General features: G+C 41.7%; 1 protein-coding gene across 1 annotated transcript in view; it reads right to left on the minus strand.

Annotated features, from left to right (window-relative positions):
* The window catches only part of COL6A6 (collagen type VI alpha 6 chain), a 162100-nt gene that overhangs the window by 2536 nt on the left and 145051 nt on the right, over positions 1-14513 (minus strand). Inside the window, exon 39 of the mRNA XM_060180900.1 lies at positions 13787-13877. Within this exon, the coding sequence (XP_060036883.1) occupies positions 13787-13877 (91 nt within the window). The remainder of the gene's footprint in view (positions 1-13786; positions 13878-14513) is intronic.

The raw sequence follows: 14513 nt of genomic DNA on the forward strand, positions 1-14513 counted from the left end.
ACTCCAGTCCAAGTTCAGCTTTGTGTTTCTTTATTTTTCAAGTTCTTTTTAAGATTGTCTTATTGGTGATTTAATAATGATGAACAAGATTGTGGGATAAGAGGGGTGCAATTCATACAGTCCCCACCAGCAGCAGCAGCAGCAGCAGCAGCGTGCCCTCTCATGGGAATTTTATTAAGATTGCTGAGTTGGGGCTTGCACCATGCAGGTATTTTTGAAGCTGATGAATATGACATCTCAAAGTATATGAACGTATAATTTAAACAGCAACATTTTCCTTTGCTTCCCCCAGAATTTCATTCATATTGTCAGCTCTTAATTATTCAGATTTGGGTGTCAAAGTGTCCCTCATTGGAAATAGCCATATCTTGTAGGGCTGGGGCTTAGGCACCAAAGCCCCAGATTCCATCCCCAGCACCACCATAAACCAAAGCTGAGTAGTGCTCTGGTAAGAAAACAAAACAAAAACATTTAGAAACTACCACACCTGTAGTTTTTCGGTCCCACTCCAAATTCCAGTCAGCACTCCTCACTATCTGAATTTGTTTACTTGTGACTGACCCTTAAAAAACATACTTATGTTAATGAGAGAACTACAGAGAGAAAGACACACAGGAAGACCTCCACTATAGGGCTCTGGGTTATGGTAGTGCTGGGACTTAACCTGGGACCTCAGGGCCTCAGGCACAAAAGTCTGTAGTTGCATAACCATTATGCTGCCCGTCCACCCCCCAGCCTACTTGTGCATTTCCTTACCTTTCTTCTCCATTGCTCCACCCTCCCACGCAGAGCATCAATTTCACAAGATCACTGCTGGTTACATAGTAACCCCAAAGATTTAGAAGGGTGTTTAAAATACAGTTCATTAGGGAGTCCAGCGGTGGTGCAGCAGGATAGGATCCTTGTTCGAGCCCCGGGCTCCCCACCTGCAGGGGAGTCCCTTCACAGGCAGTGAAGCAGGTTTGCAGGTGTCTGTCTTTCTCTCTCCCTCTATCTTCCCCTCCTCTTTCCATTTCTCTCTCTGTCCTATCCAACAACAATGACATCAGTAACCACAACAAAGGCAACAAAAGGGGAAGTAAATAAATAAAAATTCTTTAAAAATAGTTCATTAAATGTATGTCCAATAAAGTCTTAAATTACTGCCACTCCTTTCCTCCCTCCTTGCCTTTCTTCTATCCAGCAAACACTTCTTTTCATCCATCCATCCATCTGTCTCCTATCTGCTCCGTGGAAAGCAAATAATCTGTGGCCATATATTATTTGTTAAAGCAAAGCACCATTCAGTTCTGGTGGTGCTGGGGCTGAACCTGGGATCTCACACGTGGAAATCCTTTTTGCACTTTGCAAGCATTTAAAAAATTTTTTTATATATATATTTGTATTTATTTTTCCCTTTTGTTGCCCTTGTTTTAGTTATTGTTGCTGTATTTGATGTCGTCGTTGTTAGATAGGACAGAGAGAAATGGAGAAAGGAGAGGAAGATGGGGGAGAGAAAGATACCTGCTTCACCCCCGTGGAGCGACTCCCCTGCAGGTGGGGAGCCAGGGGCTCAAACCGGGATCCTTATGCCGGTCCTTGCTTCGCGCCTGACTCCCCCCTTTGTAAGCATTTTTAGAAAGAGCTGAGAGAGCCTGGAAGCATGAGAAAACTGATCAATATAGATAAGGCTCAGAAATGAGCTCAACTGCGGTCAAGGGATAATTAAAATGAACTCCAAAAGGTTGAGTCTAGAAACATAAGGACAAGGGGGCCATGGTGGCACACCCAGTTAAGCACGCATATTACCAAGCACAAGGACCCGGGTTCGAGTCCCTGATCCTCATCTGTCACTTCTTGAGCGGTGGAGCAGGTTTGCAGGTGTTTATCTTTCTCTCCCTCTTTCTTTCCTTTTTAAAAATATTTATTTATTCCCTTTTGTTGCCCTTGTTGTTTTTCATTGTTGTAGTTATTATTGTTGGTGTTGTTGATGTCGTTGTTGTTGGATAGGACAGAAATGGAGAGAGGAGGGGAAGACAGAGAGGGGGAGAGAAAGACAGACACCTGCAGACCTGCTTCACCGCCTGTGAAATGACTCCCCTGCAGGTGGGGAGCCGGGGGCTCGAACCAGGATCCTTACGCCAGTTCTTGCACTTTGCGCCACCAGCTCTTAACCTGCTGCACTCCCGCTCTCCCTCTTTCTATCTCCCTGTTCTCTCTTGATTTCTCTCTGCCTTATCTGATAAAAAAAAAAGTTAGAAAAAAAAGGGGGGACTATGGCCGCTGAGAGCAGTGGATTTGTAGTGCTGGCACTGAGCCCCAGTGATAACCCTGGTGGCAAAATGAAAACGAGAAATAGTGACAATATTTGTCACATTTGGATTTTTTACTTTCATCACTCTACAAATCTGAACTCTCACATAAAATTTACACTTAGCAAATAAGTGAGAAGCAAAGAATGTTGTTTATTCTACTCCATTCTGTCTTACACACGTGCCCTTTTCCTCATCTGTAGAGTGAAGGACAGGAAGACATCAACCCAATAAAAAGGACCATGACATACATGCTACAGAGGCCCTGAACTCACCAGTTATCACATATATCTGGGCATCTAAAGCTCAAATCTCAAAGTGTCCATCAGTTCCCTGCCATCAGTCATGCCAGGTGTGTAAATACTAAGTCAATCAACAACGTTTTCCCAACATCAAAAACAATAGCCGTGATGTCCCAATCATCATTTTTGCTCTGCCTGTTATGTTCTCCCTCCTATCCTCCCCTCCTTTGAAGACAGCAAGGCAGAAGAAGAGAATAAAAGAGACCATAGCACTAAGGCTTCCTTCAGTGTGGTGGGGGCTGGGCTGGGATCTAGGTCACGTACATGGCAGAGCAACTCACTCTCCAACTGAACTATCTCACCGATCCTCTTCCCTGGCTTTCCTTCTAACTTCTAGACAGAGTGTTATCGACTCAAAATCTTCAGCATCGTAACCGTCTGCATGCACAGATCTTGGGTCCGCTGAGGGAGGACTGACTGCATTCTTGAGTTCAGAATCCATTTTCTATGGCTTGAGTTTATCTTTGCTCTACCCCCGTCTCCTTCCTCACTGGACCTTCCTTATGACAAGTTGAATTCTTTCAGTTATAGTCTTCCCTCTTTACTAAGAAGGGGAAACAGTTTTAAAACCAGTAACAACTGCTGCTTTATATGTCATTGCTACCCTTCCTCCCCCAAATATTTTTATTGAAGAAGAGCTGCACATGTTTAATACAGTATGTCTGAATTCCCACTTTTCACTGTCTGTACAGATGGAATTTATGTTAGTGTCTGAGAAGGGCCATTTGATTACTCTGGGCGTCATATAGACTTTCCCTTTCTCCAACTCCGTGTCATTCAGATGATTCTTGTTCACTGTTTTTTTTATTTATTTTATTTAATTTTATTTATTTATTCCCTTTTGTTGCCCTTGTTGTTTTTTATTGTTGTAGTTATTATTGTTGTTGTCGTCGTTGTTGGATAGGACAGAGAGAAATGGAGAGAGGAGGGGAAGACGGAGGAGAGAAAGATAGACACCTGCAGACCTGCTTCACCGCCTGTGAAGGGACTCCCCTGCAGGTGGGGAGCCGGGGTTCGAACCGGGATCCTTATGCCGGTTCACTGTTGAATAACTGACATACACAGTCAAGATAAAGTCAGCTCCAGAAAGGTTTGTGGACAGCAAAAGGTGTGACTAGATAAAATGAGGTGGGTAGGACTGCTTTTTTTAAAAACCCTTTTAAAAAAATTTATTTTCCCTTTTGTTGCCCTTGCTGTTTAGTTATTATTGTTGTTGTCATTGTTAGATAGGACAAGAGAGAAATGAAGAGAGGAAGGGAAGACAGACACCTGCAGACCTGCTTCACCGCCTGTGAAGCAACTCCCCTGCAGGTGGGGAGCTGGGGGCTCAAACCGGAATCCTTATGCCGGTCCTTGTGCTTCGCGACACGTGTGCTTAACCCGCTGCGCTATTGCCCGACTCCCAGGTGGGACTGCTTTTTCAAATCTCCCTGAATGCAGGACCTTCCATCTCTGTGCATAATCCTAGGTCAGCCACACAGCACTGACCAGTTGACTGGCTATATCAGAGTGCAGTGAAGTTGCTTTGATTTCGCCAGTTCTTTTTATGTTACTATACGTTTGGTCTGTCCAGAAAATACACTTTGGAAAGTAGAGGTAGAACCTATGTTGTTATTCGTGAGACAATGGTGACTGTGCTAATTTTTACAGTGTATTCAGTTGTTCTGGCTCTGGTCTGTCACTGCGAGTTTGGCCAAGAGCTTCCCTGCCCGGATGAAGCAATTGGCAGGTGGCTTTCTAGCTTTGATTTTTCTCTGAGTGGATGTGAGTGCTTCATCAAGAGGCTACCCTACAACCTCGCCCTCACAGGCCATTTCTCTCCTTGGTTGCTGGGGATTTGTTCCTGTTTCTGTTTGTTTCATCCAATAAGCTTCTCCTGCCTCCATTTCTTCAGATTTCATAGAAAATGGTCTAATTTTTAAGCAGGTCATTCTGATGGAATGGACCCCTGTCAATCCTGTGTACTCAGTTCTGCCTCATTTTGCTTGAAAGGCTCAGGCAAGGAGTTTCCAGAAGTAACTGTCTAGCTCGTTAGCTTAGTTATGCCACTCAGAGGATCTCAGGAGCCCTCAGCCTAAGACTCCATCAGGGAGTGAACCAAAAGTAGTGTGTATTTCATGTCTCAACTCCTGATGCCTCAACCCTTTCCCGGCAGTTCACTATTTCACCTAGAAGCAGTGGCTCCAGTGTATCTGGAGCAATGTAGAGAAAGGGGCAGAAAATTCCAGTCCAAAAGCACAGTGGCTCTCTGCCCCTGATTGCTCTTCAAAAAGAATGCTTCTTGGGAATGGTAACCAAAACTGCTTCATAATTTCTGTAGACACCTGCAGCAGGGGGAGCCCTGCCCTTGGTGGAGACTAAGCAGGTCTGACTTCCGAGAGCATTTGCTGCTGGACAGTTCCCCTGCCTTCCTTCTAGGAGAAGCGTAAGATACATGCAGAAACTGCAGATCTGTGGAGGCCAGACAGTGGTGCACCCAGCTAAGAGCACATACTACCAAGGATCTGGGTTTGAGTTCCTTGCTCCAACCACTGTAGGGGGGAACACTTGATGAGCAGTGAAGCGAGTCTGCAGGTAGATGTCTGTCTGTCTCCCTTTCTATCTCCCCTCTCCTTTCAATGTCTGTCCTACCTCACCGATCCCCAATAAAACAAGTTTGTGGAGGCTGGTGCCTGGATTCCCTACACCTGCCTCTCTGACCTTATCTCATCACGGAAATGTCCATGCTACACAATAAAGTAGGCAAACTGGGCCAGGTGGTGGTCCACCTGGTTGAGTGCCCATGTTCCAATGCACAAGGACTCGGGTCTGAGCCCCCTGTCCCCACTTACAGGAGGAAGGAAAGCTTTGTGAGTGGTGAAACAGGGCTGCAGGTGTCTTTCTCTTTCCTTCTCTATTACCCTTCCCTCTCAATTTCTGGCTGTTTCTATCCAATAAATTAATAGAGATAATAATTTTTTAAAAAAAGAAAGAAAAAGTAGGCAAAACATTGAAGGCATTTGCCCAAGTGTGGTTCTCAGGAACTAATGCACATCCGACTTCAGCATAAGTCACCACTAGAACAGTGCTACTATTCCCAGCTTTTTTTTTGCCTCTAGGGTAATTGCTGGGGCTCAGTGCTTGCACTGCAAATCCACTGCCCCTGGAGGCTATTATTTCCCTTTTATTGCCCTTGTTTATTGTTGTTACTGCTGTTGTTGTTGGATGGGACAGAGAGAAATAGAAGAAGGGAAGACGGGGGAGAAAAAAACAGACACCTGCAGACCTGCCTCACTACATGTGAAGTGACCCCCCTGCAGGTGGAGAATTGGGGGCTTGAACCAGGATCTTTACGTCGGTCCTTGTGCTTTGCGCCATGTGTGCTTAACCCACTGTGCTACCGCCTGCCCCCCTTTCGTTTTTAAATGCAAGTAACATAAGTACAAAGGATATAATGTATATTATCAAGTTGTAAAACTACTATCTTTTGTTTTTGCTGATATTTTTTTCTTTCTTTTGTGTGATTAATAGTATGTTACAAAATTGAGATTCCAGGGGTATAGTTCCACAACACACTCACCCAAGTCCTGTTTCCCTACCCTCTCACCTCCCACAGATAACCACCATAGTGCTTACAGGTCTTAGAGTTTGCTTGCTTCTGTTGTTTTTTTTCCCCCAAGTTAATGTGTATCAGTTTTCTAGATTCCATATAAGAGTGAAACCATCTGGTAGTTGTCTTTCATCCCTTTACTTATTTAGTTAAGTATAATCACCTCCAGTTCTATCCATTTTGTTGCAAAGTATACAGTATCATCTTTTTTGATTGCAGAGTAGTATTCCATGGAATATACAGTCCATGACTTCTTTAGCCATACTCTTCATTTTTTCTTCATTAAAAGAATATCAAGTTGTACTGTCAGTCTTTTTATTGGGACGTATTCTTTTTTCTTCCCCTACCAGGATGAATCCCATGAACCTACTATTGCCAACAGCCTTTTGCCCCTACTTCCTTTCTGCCTTTCCTTCCTTCCTCCCATAGGTCAGAGAGAAAATGAGGAGAGAGGAGAGAGTGAGGGAGAAGGAGACACACTTGCAGCACTGCTTGAAGCCCCTGCTCCTGCTCCTGCTCCTGCTCCTGCTCCTGCTCCTGCTCCACAGGTGGGAACAGGGGCTCACGCCCAGGTCCTTGTGCATGTTAACATCTGTTCTCCCCAGTTGTGTCACTGCCCAGCCTCTTCCCAATAACACCTTAAAGACAGAGGTTAGCTCATTTTTAGAATCCTCCCCAACATAAAAAGCTCATATTAAATTATGAATTATGATGTGCCCTACCCATTTTGGCACGTGGCATTTTGACTATTATAAGGTTTAAGTATTATTAATTGATTTTATGTCACTGGTCATTTAAAAATGTGATGTTAATTTAAAATGCACAGGCTTTGCATTGTTTTTGATTTCTAACTTAACTGTATTGTGATCATCAGACAATTTGAATTAAATGATATCAGTTCTTAAGAGATTTCTGATATTTGGTTTGTAAGATACAAGAGCACGCACGATGAACACCTGTGAACTCATCTTGATTCCATGGTTGTTAATGTCCCCTGTTTCTTTAGATGACTGTTTCATTTTTCTGTGCAGGGTTTTATAATGAGTCTATTAAATCAAATTAGTTTCCTATGATGAAATATCTTATACCTTTATTAGTTTTGTCTGCTTGATAAAACAGTTAAAAAATTGTACTGCAATCTCTGAAGTTGATGATAATTCAATGGCAATTTCCCTGTGTAGATTTTTTTTTTCAGCTTCCACTTTGTATATTTTAGGATTTAGTTACCTCTTACAAAGTTAGAGTTGTTATAACATCTCTGGCACTTACTATCATAGATTGCCCATGCTATTGCCACAAACATGATTTTGTTTGAAAATACATTTTATATGATATTAACATAGCTAGTCTAGCTTTCTTTTAAAAATTGTTTTTTATATACCACTGGAGAGGGTATATGCTTTATAATGGTCATGACCTGGGCTTAAGCCCCAGCACGACATGGCGTCGCCATATCACCAGGGGAGTTCCAGTGCTGTTATTTCTCTCCCTCTGTCCCTCTGTCTCTCCGTCTCTGTCAAATAAAAAGAATGAAAGAGCCAGGCTGGGGGCAGTGAAATTGTTTTTGTGGGAGGCATCAGAGCCATAAATCAACAAATAACCAAAGAATGTTTTCCATATTCTGCTTTCAGTTTTCCCTTTTCTTACTTTATAGATGTGTCTTTTGAAAACAATTCTGACTGGATTTTATTTAATGTATCAATCTCTGATAGTAATTGTCATGTTTAGTCCATATGTTTATTGTGATTACTGATATATTTAAATGGTTTAATTCTGAATACTAACTTTGTTCCTTTATCATTTCCTTTTTATCCTTGTATTTGATATAAAATGCTTATTAACATTTACTTTATTTAAAAATATTTCATGTGTTGTTACTCCATTTCCCTCATTACTTCTGTTAGCTACTATCAGAAATTATTAGGTAGCTCTGTAAAGCAATGGATATCACATTGGACTTCAAAACTTATTTTACTTTTCCATATTTGCTGCAGCATTTTAATTACATTTTAAAAAGGTCTATTTATTCAATAACATCAGAGAGGGGAGAGAGAGAGAGAGAGATGAACCAGGGCACTAATCTGACATATTCCCAGGATGAAACTCAGGATCTCATGCTCTTAAGCTCAAAGCTCTAAGGACTATGCCACCACTGTGGCTAGTGATTCCATTTTAAAAAAAGTTTAAAGTCCTTCAGTAGCCCAACCATTAGCCTAAACAATATATACTGTTCTAGAACCTTTTAACTCAACTTGCCTTCCTGTTTGTTATATTACTACGTCCCCTGTTTAAGTACTGCCTTCTCTCCCCTTAGGGTCAAGTCTTCATTTTCTCCTTGTGATGAATGGAATACTTATGGATATTTGTAGCCATAGGACAGTTTTATTTTTAATAGAGAAAGAAAACAAATGTGGGCCAGGTTGATTTGAATTGGTAGTGCAGGCACTGGGCAGTGGTACAGCTGGTTAAAAGCACATAGTATGAAACGCAAGGACCCACACAAGAATCCCAGTTTGAGCCTCCGGCTCCCCACCTGCACAGGGTCACTTCGCGGGCAGTGAAGCAGGTCTGGAGGTGTCTACCTTTATCTCCCCCCTCTGCTTCCCCTAGTCTCTCAATTTCTCTCTGTCCTATCCAATAAAAATGGAAAAAATGGCCACCAGGCACAATAGATTCATATTGCAGGCACTGAGCCCCAGTGAGAACCCCAGTAACAAGGAAGGAAGGAAGGAAGGAAGGAAGGAATAGCAGTGCAACAAACTTGCGTGCCTGAGGTCCAAGAGGCCCCAGATTCGATGCTTAATATCGCAATATGCTGGAGCTGAGTAGTGCTCCAGTCTCTCTCTCTCTCCCATGAAAATAAATAGATCTATTTAAAAATATTTATTTATTTATTCCCTTTTGTCGTCCTGGTTGTTTTATTGTTGTAGTTATTATTGTTGTTATTAATGTCATTGTTGTTGGATAGGACAGAGAGAAATACAGAGAGGAGGGGAAGGCAGAGAGAGGAGAGAAAGACAGATACCTGCAGACCTGCTTCACCGCCTGTGAAGTGACTCCCCTGCAGGTGGGGAGTCAGGGGCTCGAACCGGAGTCCTTACTTCGGTCCTTGCGCTTTGCGCCATGTGCGCTTAACATGCTGCGCTATAGATGTATTTTTTTAAGCTGCCAAATATTGTTTTGTCTTTAACAAGTATAGCTCTTTTTTGTGACCCTCTAAGTTAAAGACACAGCCGTTATTTTAAAACAGATTATTTACTGAAGTTGATCTGAATATCAATACATGTTTATCTTTTGTAACCCTTGCATCTTCATCCTTCCTTCTGGGATCATCTTTGTTTCTTTCTTGAAAGATGTAATTCAGAAATTCCCGTAGCAATGGTCTTTTGGCGGTGAAGCATTGTTTTTGCTTATCCAAACTATCTTGCTTTACCATTACTTTTGAAAGACAGTTTTTCTCAATCAGCAATATTTTTTCCTACTACCTTAGAGACTTCCAGTGGCTCTGTGGCTTCTGCTACTGTTGATATTCATCTGGCAGCCTAATTATCGGCTCTTTGTACATGATCAGCTCTTTCTTCCTGGCTGCTTTCATATTTTCCTTGTCTTGGTTTTAGGCATTCCCTTCTACCAGGTATAACTGTTTCTTTGTTTTGTTTTTATTAATGCTGTCTATTAGCGATTTTCCTTTAATATCTTCCATAAATTCTGGGAAATGATTATCCTTTCATGTCTTAGAATGCTATCTCATTTTTCTTTCTAAATATTTTATTTATTTATTGGACAGAGCAGAGAGAAATAGAGAGAAGGGGTAGGCAGATAAAGAGGGAGAGAAACAGAGATATACCTGCACCACTGTGTCACCTCTTATGAAGCTTACCCGCTTAGGTGGGGACTGGGGGATTGAACCTGGGCCTTTGAGCACTGTAGCATGTACTCTTAACCAGGTGCACCACTTCCAGGTACTCTCATTCTCATTTCTGTTATCTAAACATTTTTTTTAATTGCAGCTAGGTTTATCACTGGGACTTGATGGCTGCATGATAAATGCATCATTCCTGGTAACAATTATTATTTTTTTCTTTTAAAATTATTTTTGGATAGAGACAGAAATTGAGAGAGCAAAGGGATATAGAGAGGAGGCAAGGAGGCTGAGTTGTGGTGCACCAACTTAAGTGCACATAGCACACAGCAAAAGGACCTGCACAAGGATCCCTACCTGCTGGGGTGTCATTTCACAAGAGGTGAAGCTGGTCTGCAGGTGTCTATTTTTCTCTCTCCTTCTCTCTCTGACCCCTCTCAATTTCTCTCTGTCCTACTGAGTAAAAATGGAAAAAATGGCCACCAGGAACAGTGGATTTGTAGTGCATACATCCATCCAGTCCCAGTGATAACCCTGGAGTCTCATTTGTTGTTTCTGCATTTCTGATGACAATTCTTTCAAACTCTTCACTCACTCCTGTGACTATTTCCTTAACCAGAGTTTGGATGTTGACCTCATTATTCTGTGCTTCAACTGTTGGGGGGCTTTTAGCTGGACTTTTCCCCTGTTTCATTTCTCTAATATTTCTTCTTGGTTTAACCATTCTATATATTATGTTATGAGGTCCCTCTCTCAGTACTTTTCAAATCACTGATAACTCTTTCCTGGATTGACTTGTGTCTAAGTAAGGTACTTACAGGGTTCAAAGTTGTGGAAATTAACAGTTGTCTCAATATTATTTTAATCCCTGAGTTGGAGCACAGTGGCTATTAAAACCTCTTTTGTTCTTTTTCTTCCCTGTAGGCTATAGGAGCCTGAGGGCTTTCAGAGTATAGGTAGGCTTCTTAGCTTAATCACTCACTTCTGACCAAGAGATAAAGCAGGGTGGGGGAGAGATAATACAGTGGTTATGCAAAGAGACTCCCACACCCCAAGGATCCAAAGCTCCTGGCTCAGTTCAGGTTCTCTGCCAAGCTGGGCAGCACTGCTGGGTCCCGTGAGTTTCTAAGCAAGTCCCATTTATAGTCTATGGGTTCTGAGACAATTATTCACTATGTTCTCATCAGGAGAATAGTGTGAAAAGGCTCCCACTATACAGCCCCACTGCTAGGCCACCAGGGTATAGATCTTCTCCTGAGTTTCCTGGTCAGTTCTCTACCCCTGCCTGATGTCAGCACAGGGCCTCCTCCACTGCTGCTCCAGTCTCTGAGGAAGACTCACAGTTGCATTTGGTGAGTTTTAGGGGAGTCCTTCCTCCCTTCAGCAGTCTTTCTGTTGGTAAAACAGATTGGAGGTGGTCCCTCAATTGGTAAACTGCTGGACTGTTACCAGCTGCTTGGGAATAGAAACAGGCTTTAGCCCCAGGAATCTCTCCTTAGGCTCTTTTCTGTCCATGAGCCACGTGTTTGCACTTATGGGTGATTTGGTGGGTTCCCAAAGTCATTCTCATCCTGTCTTGTTGTGGTCCCAGGTGATCTCCTTTGGTATTCCTAGTTGACCCGGGAGAGGAGAGGAACACAACTGCTGCTGCTCCATAGTCCTGCCTCCAGAAGTCTCTATGATTTTATTTTTATTATTTATTATTTATTTTATTTTCATGAGAGAGAGAGCCACAGAGAGAAGACACAGAGACAGACTAGACCCTTCTCAGCTTCTACTTCATGGTGGTATTGGGGACTGAACCTTAGAGTCCTATCCAATAAAATGGAAAAAAACGGCCACCAGGAGCAACAAATTCGTATTATAGGAACTTAGAGCCTTGCATAGGCATTATACTATCTCTCCAGCCCTATATAGGCTATTATTAAGTATTTCTACATACCTCTTTTGAGAATAAGCATATTCTCTTATATTAATGTTATACACACACAGGGAAGTCTACATGATACAACGCCATCATCCAACATATTTTTCGAGTCTCTCAAGTGTTTTATATAGACTTTTCTGATGTAAGATCCAAAGGTCACCCCACTAGATCTGCACATTACATCTCTTTAGTCTTTGATTTTTCTGGAACACTACATCATTCATGGAATGAAATGAAACCTATGAAGAAAATAAGATGTCTCTTCTAGCGACTATTTCAAATTCTGGAATTGTCTGGTAGTTTCCTTATTATTAGATTCGGGTTAAATGTTTTCTGTAAGAATTTCACATTGATGGTGTTCTGTCTCTGCTGTATCACCTGAGGAGGCATATAAAAGCAGACACTGGTTAATGTGATTATGCTGTATCTCACCACTGAAAGGGATATTTGCTTCTTTATAATTAATGAGGCGTGTGCGTGTGTGTGTGTGTGTGTGTGTGTGTGTGATAACATGTGTAAGTGGCTTACTCAATGACTTGCCACCAAATTAAAAAAATTTTATATTTACTTATTTTCCCTTTTGTGGCCCTTGTAGTTGCTATTGTTGTTGTTATTGATGTCATTGGTTATTGTTGCATAGGACCGAGAGAAATGGAGACAGGAGGGGAAGACAGAGAGGGGGAGAGAAAGACAGACACCTGCTTCACCACCTGTGAGGCGACTCTCCTGCTGGTGGGGAGCTGGGGGCTGGAACCAGGATCCTTCTGCTGGTCCTTGCGCTTTGCACCACATTTCCTTAACCTGCTGCACTACTGCCTGACTCCCCACCCAATATTTTAGGATCTTTTGATCATTGCCTAATTCAGTTATTATACTAAAGATGAGAAACTTATGGTTTACTGATTCTACTGTTTCTATATTTCCTTTACAGCATACCTGAGTAACAGTTTTTCTTCTCCATGCCCACTTTGCAAATGTAAAAAATTCATGGTAATATATATATATACACACATATAAATATATAAATAATTATTCTAATATTCAGATTGCTTAAGATTAGGCTAGTGGGAAACTTTTCAAGAACACAGCTGCCCCTCTCCTCTTGACATGGTAGTTTTGACCACTTGTTTTCTGGTATAACAAGTTGTTCTAGACTCCCATTGTACTTTTCTGGTTGCAACCTAAAATCAGGAATTTCTCCTGGAGACTCTGGATTCTGCTAATGGGAAGTAATATTTAGAAATGAAGATCTGGGTGCATCTGGTTGAGCACACATGTTACAATGCACAAGGATGCAGGTTCAAACCCCCAGTTCTCACCTGCAGAGGTAAAGCTTTGTGAGTAGTGAATTAGTGCTGCAGGTATCTCTCTGTTTCTTTCCCTCTCTACCTCCCACTTCTGTCTCCATTTCTGGCTATCTCTATCCAATAAATAAAGATATATATACATATACATATACATATACATATACATATACATATACATATACATATACATATACATATACATATACATATACATATACATATACATATACATATACATATACATATACATATACATATACATATACATATATAAAGAGCTGGGCACTAGGTAGGTGCCTCATTGCTACTGGTTGTTTTATTTCCATAATCACATTTTCTATCCTTAAGCCACTTGGTTATTGATATTTAGATCAGCCTGGCCAGTTTAAATGATCTTCTGTTCTATTGTATATTTTAGTATCGTGTAGTCAAACAAGGAAGGGGGAGAACTAATATGAAGAAGAGGGAGAGAGGACATAATCATGTATCAAGTAATACCAAACAGTACCTTTGCAACTGTTGCGACTGCTTCAGATCTACAAGGCCGAGTCTACTGCACTTTGTTTTGAGGCTTATTGGTGGATATTTGTTGACTGCACCTAGGAAAGAGAAGTAGGTTTGATCAGTTTCTTATTCACAGCTACTAAAATTATCACAGTTTGCTCTGTGCTCACAGTTTCACTTCGTGGTTTTCAACATCTTTCAAAGAGAGAGACTAGGTAACTATAGAAGGTGAAAGATATTTCTCAGGTAGTCCGTAAAAGTGGGTTTAGAAAAACAACTTCTTCTCATTGTAGGGGTGGAAAAGCCAGCTCCTCCTCCTCCACCTCCTCCTCTTCTACTCCTCATCCTTCTTCTTTTCATCTTTTATTTATTTTTGAGAGAGTTGTAGAGAGAGAAGGGGAGAGGGAGGGGAAACCTCAGAGCACTGCTCAGCTCTGGCTTCTGATGGTGCGAGGGGATTGAACCTGGACCTTTTAGAGCTTCCGGCATGACAGTCTGTTTGCATAAACATTATGCTATCTCCCCCACCCTGAAAAGCCAACTCTTCAATGAGAGACTCTTAGCAGCTGAGAGTTGGTCAAACTCAAGTAGACAGCGTAAGCCACAGAAGTCTGCCTTCTGATAGGATTCATCAGAAGAGTAATTTTTTATTAGTTCCTTTAGACTCTTGAATTGCAAAAAGGAAACATTTTCTGTATCATTAACAGTGATAACAACGCCATCTTGAGTTT

Source organism: Erinaceus europaeus, chromosome 21, assembly GCF_950295315.1.
Source record: "Erinaceus europaeus chromosome 21, mEriEur2.1, whole genome shotgun sequence".
Taxonomy (NCBI): domain Eukaryota; kingdom Metazoa; phylum Chordata; class Mammalia; order Eulipotyphla; family Erinaceidae; genus Erinaceus; species Erinaceus europaeus.